Source organism: Lissotriton helveticus, chromosome 2_1, assembly GCF_964261635.1.
Source record: "Lissotriton helveticus chromosome 2_1, aLisHel1.1, whole genome shotgun sequence".
In the NCBI taxonomy this organism is placed as follows: domain Eukaryota; kingdom Metazoa; phylum Chordata; class Amphibia; order Caudata; family Salamandridae; genus Lissotriton; species Lissotriton helveticus.
In genome coordinates, this window is record NC_136059.1 from 1,192,306,409 (window position 1) to 1,192,326,878 (window position 20,470).

The 20,470-nt window shown below is 43.0% G+C and overlaps 1 protein-coding gene across 2 annotated transcripts in view; it reads right to left on the bottom strand.

Annotated features, from left to right (window-relative positions):
* The window catches only part of NFKB1 (nuclear factor kappa B subunit 1), a 316,199-nt gene that overhangs the window by 13,728 nt on the left and 282,001 nt on the right, over window positions 1–20,470 (bottom strand). For both annotated transcript variants that reach the window (XM_078676072.1, XM_078676073.1), the window contains exons 19-22: window positions 13,301–13,403; window positions 9,414–9,538; window positions 7,803–7,869; window positions 5,063–5,235 (exon numbers count right to left, since the gene is read on the bottom strand). In XM_078676072.1, coding sequence (XP_078532198.1) covers window positions 5,063–5,235; window positions 7,803–7,869; window positions 9,414–9,538; window positions 13,301–13,403 — 468 coding nt within the window. The remainder of the gene's footprint in view (window positions 1–5,062; window positions 5,236–7,802; window positions 7,870–9,413; window positions 9,539–13,300; window positions 13,404–20,470) is intronic.

Here is a 20,470-nt window from a genome sequence, read left to right on the forward strand (position 1 = left end):
TATGACACTTCTGTGACGTCTACATCACACACCTCCGTGCACGCCCTGTGCACGCCTTCTTTTACGCCCATATGTTCTTATCTTTCGGTTGTCACTTGTTACGCCTACTGTATTCAATGCAACTGTACAGTTCTACTATATATATTGTATGATGTTAATGAAATGTGGAGAAAATGTCCCTTCCTGAACCTTAGTAGGTGATGGAACCCGATATTCATTGGCTCGAGCCACTTAATTAAAGCCCGTATGACTCAGATACCACGGACTCTGCCTCTTATTTATTGAGCTATCCTTTTCATTTAATGCATAGAAAAATAGTACCGGTAATTTATTTATTTACCACAGACTGACCACTAATGTTGGTGCCTCTCCGACTACACGGAGTGAGAGGCGCAAGGGCGTTTATCCATGAAGCACACCTACAAGGCTCCTTGTGGTGAGAGAACATCCTTGCTGCTCCCGATGCGATATCCTGCGGGCTGCGGCTTCCTCCCTTGCACGCGGCCGGCTTCAGCAGGTTGCCAGGAAATGCTGGCTTGGCACTCCTGCAGCGCTCGATTTTTAAAGAGCGGCCGTACTTGATGCCTCCGTCTCTATCGGGTGGGGCTCAGCCCAGAACGTGGGCCCCCGACGGTGTAGCAGACAGCGCCCACAATGTATGGCACCCAGGGGAGCGCAAAGCAGCCTCCCCAGCTGTGAAGGACACGACTTTCCTGAGTTGGGGAAAGTGGAATGCGCTCCCACACTCACGCTGGCCTGAAGAATAAATCACTAACCATGCGCTCTTCAGCACAATCAACCAAGGAGAATAGAGCACCCACTGCGCGGCACATGCATCTTCTATTGGAAGGAGGAAAGTACTTCACACACCCTTTCCTGCCAAAGCTCTCCCCACATGCTGTTCCTTTTACAGGCAAAGTAATGAAGCCCCAGCTTAATGGAAAGCAACCAGGCGCGGTCCACAGCGCTTACTTCACGCTGAGCTCCTTTGAGAGCACTTGGGACACGCAGGTTTAGGTAAGCAGGTAGCAGGCCCAAACACAGGGTCCTTGGGGCAAAGATGCAGTCCTTACAGCAGGTCAGCACAACATGGCAAAATCAAAGTGGCAATTCCCTGGCAGCACAGCAATCCTCTGGTGCAGTATGTAGCGCCAGCAGCGTCTGGTTACAAGTCCCACGCAGTGTCTATATTCATGGGGTCACAGCCCTTATACTTATAGTTCAAAAGTCTTTGTTCTGAGGGAACTTCACACATTTTTCAGAAGTGCACAACACCCCTATTCACATCCCAAGCCAAGGCTTCAGACACTCTACAGGTTGGCGGAGACAGCATTGTAGAAGGCGGGCACAGCCTTATTCAGGTACAGGTGCAACTCCTCCCACCACTCTAAATGCAGCCCAGGCCTATTCAGGTGCAAGGGAAACTCTCCCCACTACTCTAAATGTAGCCATGGTCTATTCAGCTTAGTGCTGAGTCACCCAGGAAAGGTAGGACACAACTCAACCTCCCTTGTGACTGTTTAGGGTGAATGCCCATCCCATCTCTCCTGTCAATCTAAACCAGACAGTGAATACACATCCAGGCAGGGCACTGATTCATAAGCACACAGAAATGCGCACTTCTAAAATAGGGCATTCCTAAAATAGTAATGAAAATTCTGATTTAACCAAAATGCAAGATTTATCACTACTAACCCAAACATACCAAACATTGTCACGCTACCCCTTCCATGTTAGAAATGACCACTGAAGCACTTATCAGGGAATCCCCAATACAAACTTCTGAAAGGGCAGCCTCTTAGCAGTGAGAAACCAAATAGGCTGTTTGTCACTACCAGGACATCCCACACAGTTAAGGCACACATCCTACCTTTTACCTACACAGCACCCTGCCCATAGGGCTACTTTAGGTGTGACTTATATGTAGTAAAAGGGAAGTTGCAGACGTGGCAACCACTTTACATGCCACGTCACTGCAGCAGTAAACTACACGCAGCTACAGAGGCCTGAGACAAGTTTGAAAGGCTACTTCAGTGGGTGGCGCAAGCAGCGCTGCAAGCCCACGAGTAGTATTTAATTTACAGGCTCTGGGTATATGGGTTACCACTATTCAAGGGGCTTAGAGGTAAATTAAATATGCCAAACAGGTGCAGACCAATTTTACCATGTTTACAAGAAAGAGCACATGCACTTTAGCACTAAACAACAGCGGTAAAGTACCTAGAGTCATAAAACCAACAAAAACAGGTCATAAAAATACAAGAGGAAGGCAAAATGTTCTGGGATGACCCTTCAAAAATGTCCAAGTCCAACAAGTAACGTTCAACATCAGTAGCAGTCTGTCAGTTAACTCCCTAGTAATCAACTGCAGCTTCACCACAGAGCTCTACTGAGCAACTAGAGTACTAAGATTCTGTATTTATGACAAAAGTGTGGCACACCAGAATGCCACCTTGATGGATTCTAAGCTGCAAAACTGAATGCATTTTCTACATAGGAAATTACATTAAGTGATTAAAATTAAGGGTTCCTTCTTATAGAAATTATGGCAAGCGCTCCAGGAAACTAAAACGAGGACACATTTTCAACGAGTTCTCACATTTCTTGTTCAACCATGTTAGTAAAATATTCGGACATGTAGAGTGAGACATACCTCCAACAGCAGCAGCAGTCTGTCACTTAACTCCCTAGTAATCAGCAGCAGCATCACCACAGAACTCCAACAACTAGAGCACTAACGTTTTGTATTAAAAACAAAAGTGAGTTACTCCTGAACTCCGTTTTGTTGGAGTAGGAGCTGCTTCAATTAAAGCCTTTCCTGAAGTGTAGGCTGAAGTAAATGATCATTGAAATATTAACGCAGGTAGGAAACCAGTGGGTTACAAATGTTAGGGGAGGTATGGGGTTTTAGTAATGTAGGTCTAGTGCATTTCTAAGAGGGCTAAAAGTATTTAAGGAGAGAGATGTCTGTATAAGTACCCTTACAGGCATAGAGTGCCGCATAAATTATGCAAAAAAGGAGCAGAGAACTCTGGGTAGTTCTCAAGATTAGGTGGAGAGCAGTTCCTGTATAGAGCATCCTACAACACCAGTGACACTCTGAATTTGCTCTCCTCAAATATCTGCTTTGGTATCAAAGTTTTTAAGCATAGGATTTGCACAGTGCCATCCATACCAAGCTAGAAAGGGACAAAGTATTTTGCCATTTCTACAGCCAAGTCTTTAAGCACAGGATGAGCAAAGTGCCATCCACACAAGCTGTACCATGACAAAAGTGTTTTAACACTCCCAGCACTAAATTACAGTTTTGGATTGGTAAATTACCAACCAAGCCACCCTGAAATGAATAAAAGCAACCCTGACGCATATTTCGCTAACATTATAGCTCTTCAGAGAGGTTTAGCTTTGTCCAGACACAAAAGAGCACCCAATGTAAGTAAAAAGAATACCCTTTCAGGTATAGAGTGCTGCATACATTATGCAAAAAAGGAGCAGGGAAAATTACTTTTAAAGGAAACATTTGGAGACGTTCAAAAAGCTAGTGTTCGCTGGTTGACTCTTGCATTTATACGTGCACCCCCTCCCCGTGGACCAGCTAAAAGTAAAGCAGTATCAATCTCCGATGTAGAAACCTCAATTTGGGAAGGCAATTCTCAAAAACGTTTTTGCACGATGCATACTGGCTTTCGAGATTCTCTTATGCTTTGAGAGTAGGAGTAGGGTGTGCAGTGGACACACTAGAGGAAGAACCGAGGCTTTTTGGGCTCTTGCACATAGGCTCCTGACCATTCTACATTTGGTTTCATGCTTTTCTTGTACTGGATGTTATAGACAGATGGAATTGAGCTTGAGTAAAGAAGTTATTTTGTTCATTCCAAAAAATGCAAATAGCTTAACAGGAATTAGTAACAGAACTATCAAGATTGGCAAAGCTATTAGATTTGATACTCGTATGTTGTAATAATCGGGTATGCGCTTGCCACACAAACGTCAAACTTCTGTAATAAAAACATACAAAAGTGTCTGAAAAATGGGTGAAAACGCTACAGAAAACAGTGTTATTTTATGTTCTGAAGCATCCATTTTTTAGATGCTTTTGTCACTTGCTGACTGACTTCAGATGAACAGAAGTCCCTTCTTCATTCTAAAGGAGGCAGAAGGACACACCAAAACAGCAAATTGAAAAACTGTAGACTAAAATACTCCTGTGGTATCATCCAAAATTTGATCGACAATGTTTCGAGGCAATGGCTGCGGGTTCCAGAGGAAAAGAAGCAAACGGCTGAAGTCCCTTAAAGTAATTTTGAATACAATATGTTCCTCATGAATGACTCGATCACAATACACGTTAAACCTAAAAAAATATGAACCGCGTATATCACAAATACTGACCATCCTTGCTACGTTATTCTGCAAGTACTTTTAATGTATCTATTTTTATTTTTTCATTCGAGAAAAGGTACAACATTTACAATCGCAGAAGTCAATAACTGGCATCGTATCATGGGGGAAGGGGGAAAGTGATGGGGAGACAATCATACATCAACAATTTACATACAAGTCAAATAACTACTCCATGTCGCTACATATGGTACCTCCAATAGACCCTGTGCCACTTCCTCTATGTAAAGTTCTTATGAGTCAGGCACCGTACCTGTCGCAAGGTGCAACCCCCGCAGATATATTGGGCAAATGAGTTTCTTAAAGGTATCAAACAGTTATTTCAGACAGAGTCCCCACATTTTATCAAATTTAGGCAGTGAATGATCTACTACCGCTGTCAATGTCTCCATGGCTAGCAGGTCCCAGAGCTTATGTATCCAATCTGTATGTGTGGGTATGGTGTCTGTATCCCAGCGCAATAGCAGTACCTGTTTGACGGCGCAAAGTGCCAGTATTATGGCTCTCGCCCTAACTGGGCTTAGAGGGTATGTCAGAATGTTGGGTAGTCCTAATAGGATCTAGCTAGGGAAGTGGGGTAGCTTGGTGCTAAACATTGTGTCTATATCGGTGAGGAACCCGGACTGCAAGTACTTTAAAATATATTTTCAAAATACATTACCTCGTAGTTGTCTAAAAGGGTTTTTGATGGCAGGGGACTCAACTTGAAGGCGTTGTTTAGTATTCCTAGACCCAAGTTCTGTGCTAGAGTCGACCAGTTCTTCTTAGCATCCGGCACGTCTAACAAGTTGTAAAGTTTCAATTTGACATCTTCACTGAGAGTTTGCATGTCTCCTGGATAAGAAAAAAAATATGACACTTTTAAAAGAATGTTCCTGTTACATGATGGCTACTGCTTATCAGAGCGTTTGTTGATAACTCTATGGAAACATCTAGAGAAGATCCAAGAAAGCTTCAGAAACTGATGCCTGTCCTTGAAAATGAATCGGGCAATTTCCTCTAAAATCAGGATATGTGGACACACATATTTCCTATCCCCGAATCATGACAGGAAATGACATTTAGTAGCACACATACATATTTTACAGCAATATTTAACTTGGGCACTGAATTACTTTAGTGGTGCTGATACCCTCTGCAACTGATTGGATTATACTCAACTATTCACAACCATGTGCCGCTTTGCCCTATGGGGGTGTGCACTGAGATGCTGTTTTGCATAAGTACCAGCAGCGGCCCGTGCAGGTAAGAAAGGTGGGGCCGGGTTGAGGGAGAGGGGTGAGGATTTCGACAGAGGGAGAGGGGTGAGGATTTCGTCAGATGACGAGGGAAAATGAATTCTTTATTTAATTTTCCTTCGTGGTTGTCTGTCGAATCCCCACCCAACCCAGCCCCACCGCTCTTACCTGCACGGGCCGCTCCTGATGAGAACACCAACAAGTGCATGTACACCCAGCTTCCAATGGTGTTGCATCATACGAGTCAAAAGAGCTAGTGCACACATTAAGTGTTTCACAGTTATGAACAGAAGAATGATCACATAAGTCCACGGCGGCTGCGATTCATAAACGTTTGTCTTGTCCCCAAATATGTTCTGCATGCTTTATCTAGACTTTTGCTTGTTTCACTCATTTGTCCTTGCCTTCTTCAGAAAGTGCATCAGGTTTAACTAACTTTGCCACTGCTAATTCATATCCTGTTCTCTTCACTCTTTCGCTCAGGTTCTACTCTACGCATTCCCGCTTCTTGTGTCTCCTCCAGTAGTTTCTACTCCATTACCTCTTGGTCCGCCAGCGTGCAATGCTCTTCTTGTAACGCGCAGTGCTCCTACCCCTCGCATCTCTCCGTCAAGCTAACAATAAAGCCCTTTCCACATCCTTCAATATTTTCTCTGACCAGGTAGCCCTACTTCCACTTCTCCTTGTGCTGTAGTAATCCACCAATGATGATTTCTATTATTGTCTTGTTCTTCTCCCTACTTGTGCCATGTGCATAAAATGTCCATAAAGTCAAATATGTCTATGTTACTCATGGTACTATCTATAAATGGGAAAAAGTGCAAATGAGTGGGATTTCTAATATTTTCTGCATTTCCTGGAGAAATGTTAATATAAAACAGACCGGGACATAATTTGTACGAGGTAGGTGGGCGCAAGGGGGAGTGGCCACAGACACTGTCCAATAACAAGCTCAAAATACATGTAGTGCGAACTATATGGTTAAAAAATAATAGTGAGAAACTGAACAGCGAGGAGGATAGATATGAGCTAAGAAGATGCTGGTTAGCAATAAACAAATAATAAAAAAAGAATAAATAAATGAGCAGGGAAATACATAAGAAAAAGAAGGGGTGGAAACTAAAGGAGGATATAAATGTAGGAGACCTCCCGTTTTTACAGAAAAATATTTAATTCACATTAAATAATAGAACCTGAACACATTGAATCGTCATGAAACTTTGAGGGGTATTCTCAAAAGTGTTTACAACAGGTATAGGAAACTGAATTACAATTTAATGAACCTGGAATTAGTGTGACAAAAAGTGGAGTGACATGGGCCAATGAACTCAGAAAAAGAGCATAATAAAGGATGGAATGGGTGTTGAAATCGTGAGTATTACTGCTCTATGTAGACGGCTGATAGCCAGAAACCGGTCCTAGGATGCTTGATTCCGGTCCAGGGAAGACATGGCTTGGCAGTTCGGGCTGGACTGTTCCCATGAGGCACAGGGTCAAGACTAATTTGCATATGGCCATGTCTGAACTGGGGTGGCTTGGTGAGCAAAATAACGATGGATTAAACCCAGATCTGTGACTGGGGGTGAATGTTTTGCCATTGTGCAACATTCCGTCCATCATCTTGTGTGTTTTGCTGTTCACCCTATGTGGGAAGGGTATGCCCAGACGTGGGTCCCGTGCTCACTAAGCCACTGGAGTCAAGCTATCCTGGCTGAAGACGGCTGATAGCCAGAAACTGGTCCTAGGATGCTTGATTACGGTCCAGGGAAGACATGGTTTGGCAGTTCGGGCTGGACTGTTCCCATGAGGCACAGGGTCAAGGCTGATTTGCATATGGCCATGTCTAAACTGGGGTGGCTTGGTGAGCAAAATAATGATGGATTAAACCCAGATCTGTGACTGGAGGTGAATGTTTTGCCATTGCATTCTGTCCATCATCTTGTGTGTTTTGTGATACAAAGCATCACCCTCATAATTGTGGATTGGATTGGAATGCAGCCTATTACATGCCGTCTATCCTAGTCGGGTGTAAAGGGTCTTGTTCATGTTTGTAAGTACGTGAAAGGAAGACGGAACACCAATAATGGCGCTTTGAACCATTACAGGCTCTTCTATTGCAACACACTGAATTGCCACAGTAAAATTGATTAAACAACACAGTACCTTGTGCTAATGGGTCATCGTAGGCCACTTTCGATTCATATGGTTTCCCATTTAATATATCATAGACCTGAAATGGGTGAAAAAAAGTGCCATCAGCGCAAACATTGGGTAGGATCAACAACACACGTTAGCAGTGCTACCTTCTTTATATTAGATTCCATGTGACATACATCAAGCATAGACAGCAGAGTGTGGCCAACAGCACAGATGGGTCAAAGGGTGCACTGTGTGGCTCCAGGCAGACCGTAACAAGACAATGAGGCCCAAAAGTCAGAAACCGGTCTGAGGTTGCTAGTGGTTCTCCCATATGAGGAAGAAATGGCTTCGGGTGAACTGTTCCTTCTAGAGCAGGGCCAAAGGTGATTTGCACATGGCTGGTCTCTGTCTATTGTGGCATAATGGCCTCCGAGTAATTACCCATCACCTTTTTGTTTTTGTATTTGGACGGTATAGCAAGCTTGATGGGCCACATGTTGGATCTTAAACACAAGCCAGAGCCCCTGAGCCCTGAAAGGAGAGGGAAAGTAAGTAGATGTTGAAGTTCAGAGCCAACATGTATCTGCCTGACCAATGACATTTTGAGCAGGGTGCATAATTATTTTTTTAAAGCTGCCTGAGAGGGCATTGCAAGAACATTTTCATTTAATGTATGTATTTATAAAGAGCAGACTAAATACAGCAATAACATAATGATGCATATGTAAAAAAAAAACACATTACATCACAACAGAAGGTAAGAGAAAGGCAGACCGACACATGGAGCAACAACAGTGAACTGATTGATATAATCAGAAATTATAAAAAATTAATACTGTTAAATAATGTTAATATTTGATTTGGTCAATAAAATATTCAAACATCACAAAATGCAAAGTGCGATATAAGGAAGGTAGAGACAAAAAAGCAATGAATAAACGCACATAATTATGTTTGGCACTGCCCATGCGATCACCAGGGCTGATTCACACGCTTTATTGCATCCCTTAGTTGTAGTGCGGGCACAAAACACTGCTCTGCTTCAGCAAATTCTTAGATTAGCATGAGCAGATACTTAAGGTTACATAGGTACCTTAGTGAATTGGAAAATCTGCTAATGAGGTAGGATTATGTAGTACCCCATATGGCTGGGTCCAAACTGGAATGGCATGTTGAGCAAAAAAACGATGGATTTGGGCCCAGATCTCTGTACTGGGGTGAATGTGTGACATTGATCTGCATTCTGCCCATCAATTGTTCTTTTTACACCTAACTTCGTGTGGCATCTGACTTTATGATATGTTTGGGAATGTGTGCACCCCTCTGGCCATGTGTACTTTATTGGGGCCAATCTCCCTGGACCAAGTTTAGTGTACCGGATCGGACAGTGTGTGTGGTTAATGGCCATGCAATATGCTCTTAACACTTTCAAATGTGTTGGTTTGTGGGCGTTCACAAACATTCTGCATAGTGTTTCCATCTTGGGAAACACGCGTGACAATAATGCAAAGAAGCAATAGGAGAGGAGAAGAAGTACTAATGCGATTTTTACGATTATCATACATCTCCATACACAGTCAAAATGCAGGTGAATCAGGTCCATCATTATTGAGCCATACCACATAGCGCGCTCACCTCGTCATTGGCAGCCATGTCAAGGGGAGTTGTTCCAGGAACGATACCTTCATCTTTATGATTTTCTTCCTTGGTGACTTCCGGGTCATAGAGAGGTTCATAGTTTTCGATTAGAGGGTCAGCTCCTATTAAACAACAAAACAAAAACTTGATTTTAAAATTGGTGCCACTGGTAAAATGTATTTTACTATACTAGAAGCAATATAACTGTTCAGAACATGGGAGTACGGTATAAATAGACAGCTTGGAATTGTACAGCAAAATATTATCCAAGTTCGGTCCAGGAGATGAAGAAGATTGAGGCTTAAAGCCAAACTTTCATGATGCATGGGAAGAGTCGGGGATATCTCTAGAGTTTCCATATCAATTCATACCTTCTCCCATGACATCTGATAATCCAAAGATTCCTTATGTATGCTTAAAGGTGGAACCCAAACAGAGGAAGTAGAATAGATTTCCTTAAACATAAGACCACTAAGAGTCATAGAGCTCAAGTGCCTCAGACAAAAGCCTATCCCCCAGATTCATCATGCTCCTCTTTTGCGAGTCCTTAATAGCGATTATTAAGGAATCGCTATTAAAGACTCGCAAAACGGGATGCATGTAGAAATCGCAAAATTTATTGCGATTTCTACTGCTTCCTTATTTGCGATTCGCTAATTGCTAATCGCAAATAAGGAATGACTCCCCATTCATTCCTATGGGCCAAAGCCCATAGGAATGAATGGGGAGGCATTCCTTATTTGTGAATAGCAATTAGCGAATCGCAAATAAGGAAGCGATTTCAAGGGTGCCAGGGTGTCCAAAGGACACCCTGTAGCACCCCTGAAATGGTGATTTACACTGGTGTTGTGCACACACATGTCCTTTGGACATGTGTGTGTGTGTATCATCCAACTTAGAAAAATCCACTAAGGTGCATTTTTCTAAGTTTTCGCTATTTACCACGAAGTCAGACTTCGCGGTAAATAGCGGCCCCAGATTGCGAATTCGCAATTTCAAAATGGTTCATGAATTGCATTTAAGGAATCTCAAATAGAGATTCCTTAAATGCAATTCTTCGCAATTTAGCGATTTCAAATTTGCGATTTTTGCATTTGGGATGATGAATCCCAAATGCAAAATAAGCGCTCGCAAAGGGCCAGATTAGCAGAATCTGGCCCTTTGCGAGCCGATTTTTGCTTCATGCCTCATGCCGATTTTTGCTTGGTGCCTTATTAGTCTCTAGGTTACAAACTCTAATATGGGGAATTCAGTAAGGTAAACAAAAAAAATAAGTAAGAGAACTTGCCAATGCATTTAGTCTAAAAGCACATTAAGTTGCCTAGCAAATATTGGAATTCTGTAACTGATTTTAGCTTTGATCACCTGCAAAAGGTAGCAGCTATTATCGACGGAAATTACGCATTCAATTTTGGAAGACACCAAGGGACTGACTACTTTCCTTGCAGGAGACCACAATCATGAGACTAAATGCCTAATTGTTGAAAGTGTCATATGGCTGCCGGGCATCCAGCAAAAGCTGGAGACCTCTAGTTTAGTTGAACAGAACAGTAATCTAAGCCTGCATGAGGTATGATAGTGATTTCTGTGCCTGTTGTGATATCTTTTATTTGACAATGAACAGAAGATTCTTTGGTACCCGGGGAGTCCAGACAGATATTTTTTCCATGTTGGAAAGCGAATGGCGTGTGCTCCCAAGAACAACAATATTGTACCATTTCTATGAGCCTTTAGAGAAGCCCTGTGGCTAGAGGCCACCTAAACTCCTTACAGATTTACTAAGGCAAGAAGTATTGCTATGAGGACACTTGACTTCCTCAAATTCTTAACGCTTTGTTCAATTAACAGACTCTACATATGGTTGGCGCCATGTTCTCATGCATCACACTTGAACTCAAGTTCAGTGTCATATACTCAACAGTACAAGCTTTTGATACACAAGCAGCGCGCAGGTGAGATATATACTTTATGATGGTCACTGGAAACTGAAATTGGTAAACTATCCCCATGAAGGGGACTTTGGATTAAAAGCTAGAAACAGATTATTTGTTCACTATATTTATTGTCCAAAGAAGATCATTTCGAACAGAAAAGGGGTGCACTGAAATCTAATGCTAACACAGTCTTCAGGGAGCGTGCAAGAGCACAGAAAAAGACTGTGGTCGTTGAGAAAAAACAATCAGTATTACTATTAAAAGAAAGAGTTGCGGCGTTGGAAATGTTGGTAGATTTTGAAATATTTTAGGCCAACTAAGGGGACAGGGTCATTTCAAGTGCCTCAGACTTAGTAGGTGGAACAAGACGGTGCACATGGGAGTATAGGCATAGATAGGAAGTGGTTAACAGAGACTAGATATTGAGCAGGAAAATATTGAGGCAAGGCTCCTGTGAGGGAGGTCGGGGATATGCCATATATTGCCTAGTACACCAGCTCAATTAGAGTGGCTCAATTAGAGTCCCACTGGTGGTAGATAATCAATTCACTTGACGATGGTGATGAGAGATAGTTTGAGGAACATTTTTGAGGAGTCTCACACGCAGTTTGTTGCAATAATGAAGCATGCACATTACTAGTGAGTTGCATTGACAGTATGGACTGGGAAGTGAGAGCAGGTCTTTTTGAGATTTAGGGGCGGAGATCTGGCAGCTGTAGTTATGGTAAGGATGAATGACTCAACTTGCTTCTTTGCGTCAAACAGAACTTTTTTTTACAGAGTTTTATATAGCGGGAACTTGACCCGAATCGGGTATCAGAGCACTTTACGTTGCACCAGTTGCACAACATGAGGAATCATTCATTTTTTGTTAGGCACGGGGAGATTACGTGATTTGCCCAGAATCACAGGATGTTAAGCGTCATTGCCGAGATTCGAACCCAGTTCCCCAGATTTGAGGTCGACCGCCCTAGCCGCTAGGCCAACTCCTCTCCCCAAATTTGAGGTCTATGGTGGAAAAAAGACAGGGTTTTGGTATCGGAAGGGATACGTTCCTTTGAGCTGCTGGTAGGGAAGCCCAGAAATAGTAATACAGAATCTCTGTTTTGATGGGTTTCAACTGCTTCTTAGTGGTGGGTGGCTGCTAAGCAGTTACTGCTCTGGCTGGGAGTTGGGGTGAGTAAGAAAGGCATCTTGGAGAGTGCCTTCGGGTTTGCGTAGACCTCACTTCACAGTGCGCTCAACTGCAAGGCTGGGAGAGCGTCAGATGTAGACTTCAGTATAGAACAGAAGGCATGGCCTTTCCACTGACTGGTTAAGTCCATGGCCTGGCAGGCGTGCCCAGTAGGAAAAGCTCACTAGTCTGTACCATACAAAAGGAGAAGTGTAACGACTTTTAGCATATGACAACCAAAGTCCTGGAACTTAAGATAAAGATGAATTTCAGAGTTCATTCCACCAGTGCAACCAATTCTTTAGACAGTGAAGTGGTTAAGCTCCAAGCACTACATCCATAACTAGAGTACATAGGTCCCAGTGACATGGGAAAGATAGGATTAACTCCCCTTAAAGCTAATGGTGTAAGGTAAATGCAGGGTGGTGTTAAAGTAACAAATAGAATAAGTCTGCTAATTGAAAATGTTAAAGAGGTACTGAAGAAATAAAGGGCATGAGTGTGACCTCACACATGCTGTGCAAGGTTATGCCTTATGCAGTTGAAATAAAGGACTAAAGTCTGGCTACGTCAGAGCGCAGGGAAGGGTGGGCCAGATTGTGGGTGCGAAGTTGGGTTTCAAAATGTAAACTGTACTAGAGTCCTGGAAATGATGTAATGTTAATCTTAAGGCAATGGAACATACTTTATGTACTGATAAAAAGTGGTTGAAGAGGTTACTAAAATTTAAATCAACAACGCTGAAGGCTGCTTTCCTGCAAAGCTCCCCGTCATACCTGCGGCCTTGAGTAAGGCTGTCAGTCTGGTCGAACCTCTTCCCGCTGCAATGTGGAGTGGAGTCGTCCCATCGTACGTCGTGCTGTCCACAAAGGCATCACCCTGCCAGGAGTCACAATGGCCCAACAGCATCAATTAGCAAACGTAATAATAAAAAAAGATACAACTTGAAAAAACATACATCCCTAATTTAAAAAATAAAAGCCAAAATGCGATAAAAACAAGTAAGAGACGTGTCTATTAAAATAACTGAAAACCACAACCAGCAATTGAAAAACAAGACCTCATAAACGCCTGTGAAACACTGCCACGTTGTTTTTAAGGAACAAATGCTGTAGCTAAATTCATTTATAAATGAACGAAGAGGTACAGAAAAAATCACAGGAAGAGAAACTATTTCATTGTTTTTGTCAAATCAAAAAGTCGCCAAATGCCCCAGCGTCGGAAAACCTATAAAAGTGGAACATTGCTTAAATACACTGTATTGGTGATCCCCGCCTCCTACTAGCAGCCCCTACGTTTGCATGCTGCGCTGTAGTTATTTACAGGTTGTGGTACACAATGTATTTTTATTAGCAACACTTTCCAGTATATTTACCATCACATACAAGGACATTATTTTCCAGCTATGTAAAATAATTTATAAATATGTTTCATGCTGAAACGCATGATGTTGCATCCAATGACACCTACTTTTGCACCTTCATAGTATAAACGAGGTTTGGTGAAATACCAGGAAGGAGCACCGAGGGTCTTTCGATTTCTAAAAAATGTGCCAGAATGTGTCTGAGGCCTCCCAAGAACTACGCTATTAATACACTTTCAAGCACATGCATCATCCATTTTTGCGAGCGCAAACGGTGCGATTCACAAAAATCGGCCATTTGCGCCCGCAAAAAGGGCATTTGCGATGCATCAAGGTTCAAGGCACTCGTAATTTGAGAATTTGCAAATAATTGCGATTTCTCAAATTGCGATGGCATTTAAGGAATCACAATTTTCGATTCTTTAAATGCAATGCAAGAACCACTTTAAAATAGTGATTTCGCTATTAGGGGGCGCAAATTACCATAAAGTTGAACTTGATGGTAATTTGCAAAAACTTTGAAAAATGCACTAAAGTGCATTTTTCACAGTTGTAGGTTACACATACACATGCCCTTGGGTCATGTGTCTGCGCAACATGTGTGCACAGAGCAATTTCAGGGGTGCAACAAGGTGTCCTTAGGACACCCTTGCACCCTTGAAATTGCATGCGCAATTTGCAAGTACCTTTTGGTACTTGCAAATTGCGCATGCAATCTCCCATTCATTCCTATGGGTCTATAGGCCCATAGAAATTAATGGGAAGGCATTCCTTAATTGCGACTCGCAATTTGCGAGTTGCAATTAAGGAATGTTTAGGAATCGCTATTTTTATAGCGATTCCTACATGCATAGGCTTTTGAGAGTCCTTAATTGCGATTCCTTAATAATGGCAATTAAGGACTCGCAAAAGCTTTTCTTGATGCATGTGCCTGTTTGGTATATAGAAGACATTACTAATATTTGATTACAAAATATTGTTACAAATAAAAGCTAGAGGATACTAAACAACAAATCTGTCATGAATATTAGTAACTCTCAAGATCGTTTTTTTATATTTAACCTTGTGAATTTGAGTCTACTGCACAAAGAGACCTTAGACCAGTTTTACTACACGTAACAATTCAGACGAGAAAGACAACACCGCCTAATTTATACGAATACCTCTACCGGCTGGACCTAGCTGCATATGCCGGAGAACCCATACAGGTTACTGTTAGACCTGGCATCTTTTGGTGTGGTTTTCCCTGTCTTTTTGCATCTGACCTCCTGTTTTTATTTTGGCTGTGCTGGGAACTTCGTTTCTGCTGGCTTTAGAACTCTGGGCACTTTACCAGTGCTGGCCAGTGCTAGTGCACGTGCTGTGTCTAAACTGTAATATCATTTAGTTTCTCCATGATTGGCCTCTTTGATTTACCAGTAAGTCCCAAGTACAGTGCACTACATGTGCAGAGGGCCTGTAAATCAAATGCTACTAGTGCGCCTGCAGCACTGAGTGTGCCACCCACACAAGTAGCCCTTCAAACCTGCCTCAGGCCTGCCACTGCAGAACTGTGTGCAGTTTTAAACTGCCATGTCGACCTGCCAAGTTCCGCTACTTGCCAGGCCCAAACCTTCCCTTGTACTACATGTAAGGCACCCATAAGGTAGTCCCTAGGTAGCCCTATGGTCAGGGTGCAATGTATTTAAAAGGTAGGATAAGTACTTTTGAGTTTTACATGTCCTGGTAGTGAAAAACTGCTAAATTCGTTTTTCATTACAGCAAGGCCGATCTCTCCCATAGATTAGCATTGAAGCTTTCTTGTAACACTTTAACAGTGTATCTTCCAATTGGGAGCATATAGAAAATTTGAGTTTGGTGTTTCTAGACTCACAATTTAAAAACACATCTTTAAGTGAAGTTGGTTTTTAAACTGCAGGTCTGAAAATGGCACTTTTAGAAAGTTATCATTTTTCACTTTACCCATTCTTTGCTTCTGCCTGTCCCTAGAATAGACGTTTGGGTTGGATGACAGTTGGGCCGTGTGAATTCACTCTAGACAGTCCACACACAAAGAGAGCAGAGGTGTGTCCTGCCTATCCTGATAGCCCATCGCCAGGTTGATGGGTCTTCCTGAGCTAGAGTGGGGGGAGGAGTTTACACTTGCACCTGAATATGGCTGTGACTGTCCACACACAAAGAGCTGCACACCCCCCTGTAGTGTGTCTGGACCTTTCTTTAAAGTCTTCCTACTTCAAAGGTTAAAATGGGTAGAAGTTCTGGTCCTCTGCCATCATATAATCAGAACACTTCTGGACTGAGGACATTATGCCAGGAAGAAGATCTATTGTGCTGCCAGGTGGAACTGCCCCTTTGCTTTGCTTGGTTAGCCAGCTGCTTCTTCCCTGGGAGTGAGATGACTAGACTTTACACTTTGCATCCTGTTTTCTAAAGGTTCTCCAAGGGCTTGGAGATTGCCTTCTGTTGCTGAAGTCTCAGGGACATTAAAGACTTCACCCGTATCTTGTAACCAGCGTTTGGGCTCCACTGCTGTGAGTCCTGACCTGGCATGTGGTGCCAAACCCAGTCCTGGACCCTTGGAGGTGAATTTGGGGCTGCAAACCGAGAAAGTCGACGTTGAGTATCAGTTGGAACCAGAGCAGTTTGTGAAATTGACGCATTGCCACTGCCTACACTGAAGCCGCAGACACCACTCGCCGGGTGTGCGACGGTACGACCTGGACTTTGCCGCAGCGCCTCCGAAGAACCACAGCAGCATGGTGACCCGTCTACACTCCACTGCATCCCTGACCCTGCGTGACTCCCGACTGACTCAGCGCCTTGGTCCCAGCAGTTCGAGATCGAATCCGAGGAATCGACGCTCCATGCTCTTGACATCAACACCGCCTCAATGCCATATTACCTTCTAGAACCGAGGTCTCGCACCGGCAACTGACGCATCACCTCCTCTATGCAACACATCATCCCGTAGTGGTGACAGCTTCAATGACCCTGCACCGCCTTAAGGAACTGACACCTCACCTCCAACTGCAACGCCTCATCTCCACTGAGCAACACCACGCCTTGGGTTCCGATGCAGTGTTTTTGATTTTCGATGCCGCAAAGGTACTGAAGCGAGACCATATAGCCCTAGTTGTAGCTTTAGACTTCTAAGCACTATTTTTTTTATTGAATCTTAAAAATGTCATACCTTGACTTGCATATGTTGTATATATACATTGCCTCTTCAGTTTAGCCACACTGCTCTATGCCAAGCTAATAGAGGGCGAACATAGGTAAACTTTTAGTGTATACTACACTTACCCTGACTAGAGTGTGGGTCCCTGCTTGGACAGGGTGCATACCTTTGCCAACTAGAGAACCCATTTCTAACTGTAACAAGGAAGAGTAAATAACCATCTACAACACAACCCAGAGACTGGGTGAGACAGCATTGAATTGCAATGACAGTCATGTTTTACAATACTTATACTATGGACCCGGCAACGAGGACACTTGGACGTAGCAAATTTGTAACCAGTATTTTCGCGAGCTGAGTGAATTTTAAGAACTAACTAATGTACTAATAGGTAGATTTGTAAAATTCTGAATTCGAGTGAGTCTCAATCCAATCGACTTCTAATATTCATCAGTTAGGTTACAAGTTGCAACTCACTCTGATTATACACAATCACAGGGATTGGGGCCTGCAAGAGTCTCAGACGACAACGTCTGTGATTGTGCTTCAATAAAGAAAACATTTTATTTTTAATGCAGCCTGTTTCCTCAGAGGAGCTGCTTTTAAAAAAACGTGTTCTTTTTTTTAAAGTGCCTGTGAGAGCTGGCATTGTCCTCTAGTCCACGCCCACTTCCGCTAAAACTTAAAAAAAAAAATCTCAAAGGGGATGGTGTCTAAATGGGACCCCTCCCCACTGCAGTTATGTCACTGCTCCAACTTTGGAGCCAGTAACTTTTTGAAGTTTTGAGACAGGAATTATTGTAGCATACCATTGATACATTGGATACAGACTGGCAATTGGAAGAGACACCCACAACAGACCCCTACCAAACGCCAAATTGGTATTCAGTCACAATCCCATTTTAGAATTTGGTAAAACATTATGGACTTCCAAAATGGAATTTGTACATTGGGAAATCCAATTTTGGGGTTACAAACGCATATTCTGAACTTTTGTGAATGAAAAAATGCATATTACATCTGACACTAAGTCCCTGAGCAGGTGCCCTGGATGACCTTTGAGATTTGTTCATCTGCAGAGCATTTGACAGTGCTGGAGCGAGTCACCCAAATTGATACTGCTTTTAACTTTAGTGGCTACTGCCTCCATGTTCAGGCCATTGCATGACTAAAGGGAGATACCAGCTGATTACGTAGTTATTGGGTTCAGGCTATTTTATCTGCACCCAAGTCGGGGCAGCAACTTACTGGTCCTTCCAAGTGAATCTAGGATTTCTGCCATGACTCGGACCCCTCACTTTTCCCAGAGTGTGAGATCTCTTTAATACCTAATTGATTAAAAGGCTCCACAATATGTTGAGAGGATATGGAATGCCCCTCATTGCCATAGGACCATGGCCCTGACATTATGGGATTCTTTTTACTTAGAGGCCAAACTGAACTTAAGCAAGATGAAAGTGCTGCACTGGCTCTGAGGTGCTGACTGGTTCCCTCAGAACTCTCGCTGGGATGCCGCTACACTACCGTGCTGACTTTCACTGCTCTGCGATTGAGGCACTACCCAGAAGGTTTAAGAGTGGATGGTATCTCTTTTGTTTTTTGAAGACTAGTGGGCCCCAGGTACTGTTAGGCCATCCACATTTGATTTTTATTACCAGCAGAGTGATTAACTGTCTGGGTCCTGGTGAATGCCTCAGAACCCCTCCCGGGGCCGAAGACGGGCAGAAACATGTTGACCACACAAAGTGGGTATATTTGTTGAAATCCCCTAGTCCTCTCGTACTTTTAATCCCATCCCAGAGGGCATTTTAATAAAATCAATCCAGCTCTTCTGGAGATAGTTGTATTCCTTATCTTGTTTTTGTTTCACACTCTTCCCCTCACTCCCTGCCAACATCTTCTCATCATTCAGAACACCACAGCTCCTCCCCATTGGGGAGTTGTACTCCACACCAGGTACCTTGCAGTCCTGGTGTGAGGAGGGAACCCAATGATGAAGCATGTCACATTTGGGTGAGTGAGGGTTCATGTCCTTTGAGGAGCACTCTTCCCTAGAGGTATTTAAACTTACATGCTGCCCTTTCTTCACTTTTAGACACCAGACACACTTTTTTGTGAGTTTTATGTTATGTTGGGATCAGTATGTGTATGGCAGGGCATCTCACTTTTGGATCCTTTATGTGAAAGTAGAGGTTCCCTCAGCTGCTACTGTAAAAAAGATAGAAGATGGCCATCTGAGTGAGGAGCATGTGTTCACATTTGACTTCCAGAAGTAACTGCCCCCAGCCTCAGGAAAAATGTATACCAAGGATACCGAAGGCAGTTCTGCCCATGCACAGAACCAGACGTGAAGGACTGTGTAGGCTTTGTTGCTGTAGAGTGCAGGAAAGAAGAAGTTGACTCCCCTGTGTTTTTAGGGCCTGCCATACTTCTCAAGAAACAAGAGCACCCGTGAGGATCATTGCCCAAAGCAAGGAACGAGCACTGCCAATACTTGTGTGGCTGCTTAGCCCAACCGCAATTTATCGAGAGTGCAGCTCTTATTCAACAACTGCCAATAGACAACAAAGGGGCAATTGCTTGCGTCTGGGCTTACAGGGCTAACTCCTCTGATGTGCACAGTGCCCAAGGAAATCTTCCCTCACAGTGAGCCTATTGTTTCTCTGTTCCATGTGCTTACTGACTGTAATACTGAAATCCTATCAGTGTCACTTGAGTGGTTTCTGGAAGACGACCCACCCCACATAAATGCATCATTGTCAACTTCTTCGCTGCATTCACCTATTTGTACTTTCAGAGTTTCTGTGTACCCAATCATATTAGACTGCAACTGTCTATGTGCCCAAGGGATCAGGGCACCCAATCTTGCAGCACATAGCTTCTAGCATTGCCATCTAGTGATTAAAACAAGACATTTTATAATGGCTGTGGCTAACACCTGCAACAAAGTACATGTGCGCGACCTCTTGAACGAACAGTGAAACTCAAACAGCTCCCGAAAACTTTCTGAACTCATTTGCTGCAGAAGAGGCACCACACATGTATGGCAACATTAGAACACATTCCTCATACACATAACCCAGTTTAAATGCAGGCCTGCTCCCCACAGACCCCTGGAAGAGTCATATTGTATTTCAGCATTCATGCTTTCTACCCCACACACATTTCTTTCAAGAGTAAGCCTTGAAAGCTTGCCTTTGATCAAAGCTTAAAAGGAAGATTCTTCACATTCAACATGCCAAGGATAACAGGCAACATAAGTATTATCCAGTTGCCAAACTTCCATAAACCCAGGAGAACTTGCCTAAGAACTGATAATTAATATGAAAGTAGGATTTAGAATTCAGTTTTTTATATTTAGTTAGAAAACTGTGCTTACTGAAAGGCATTTATATTTATTGTATT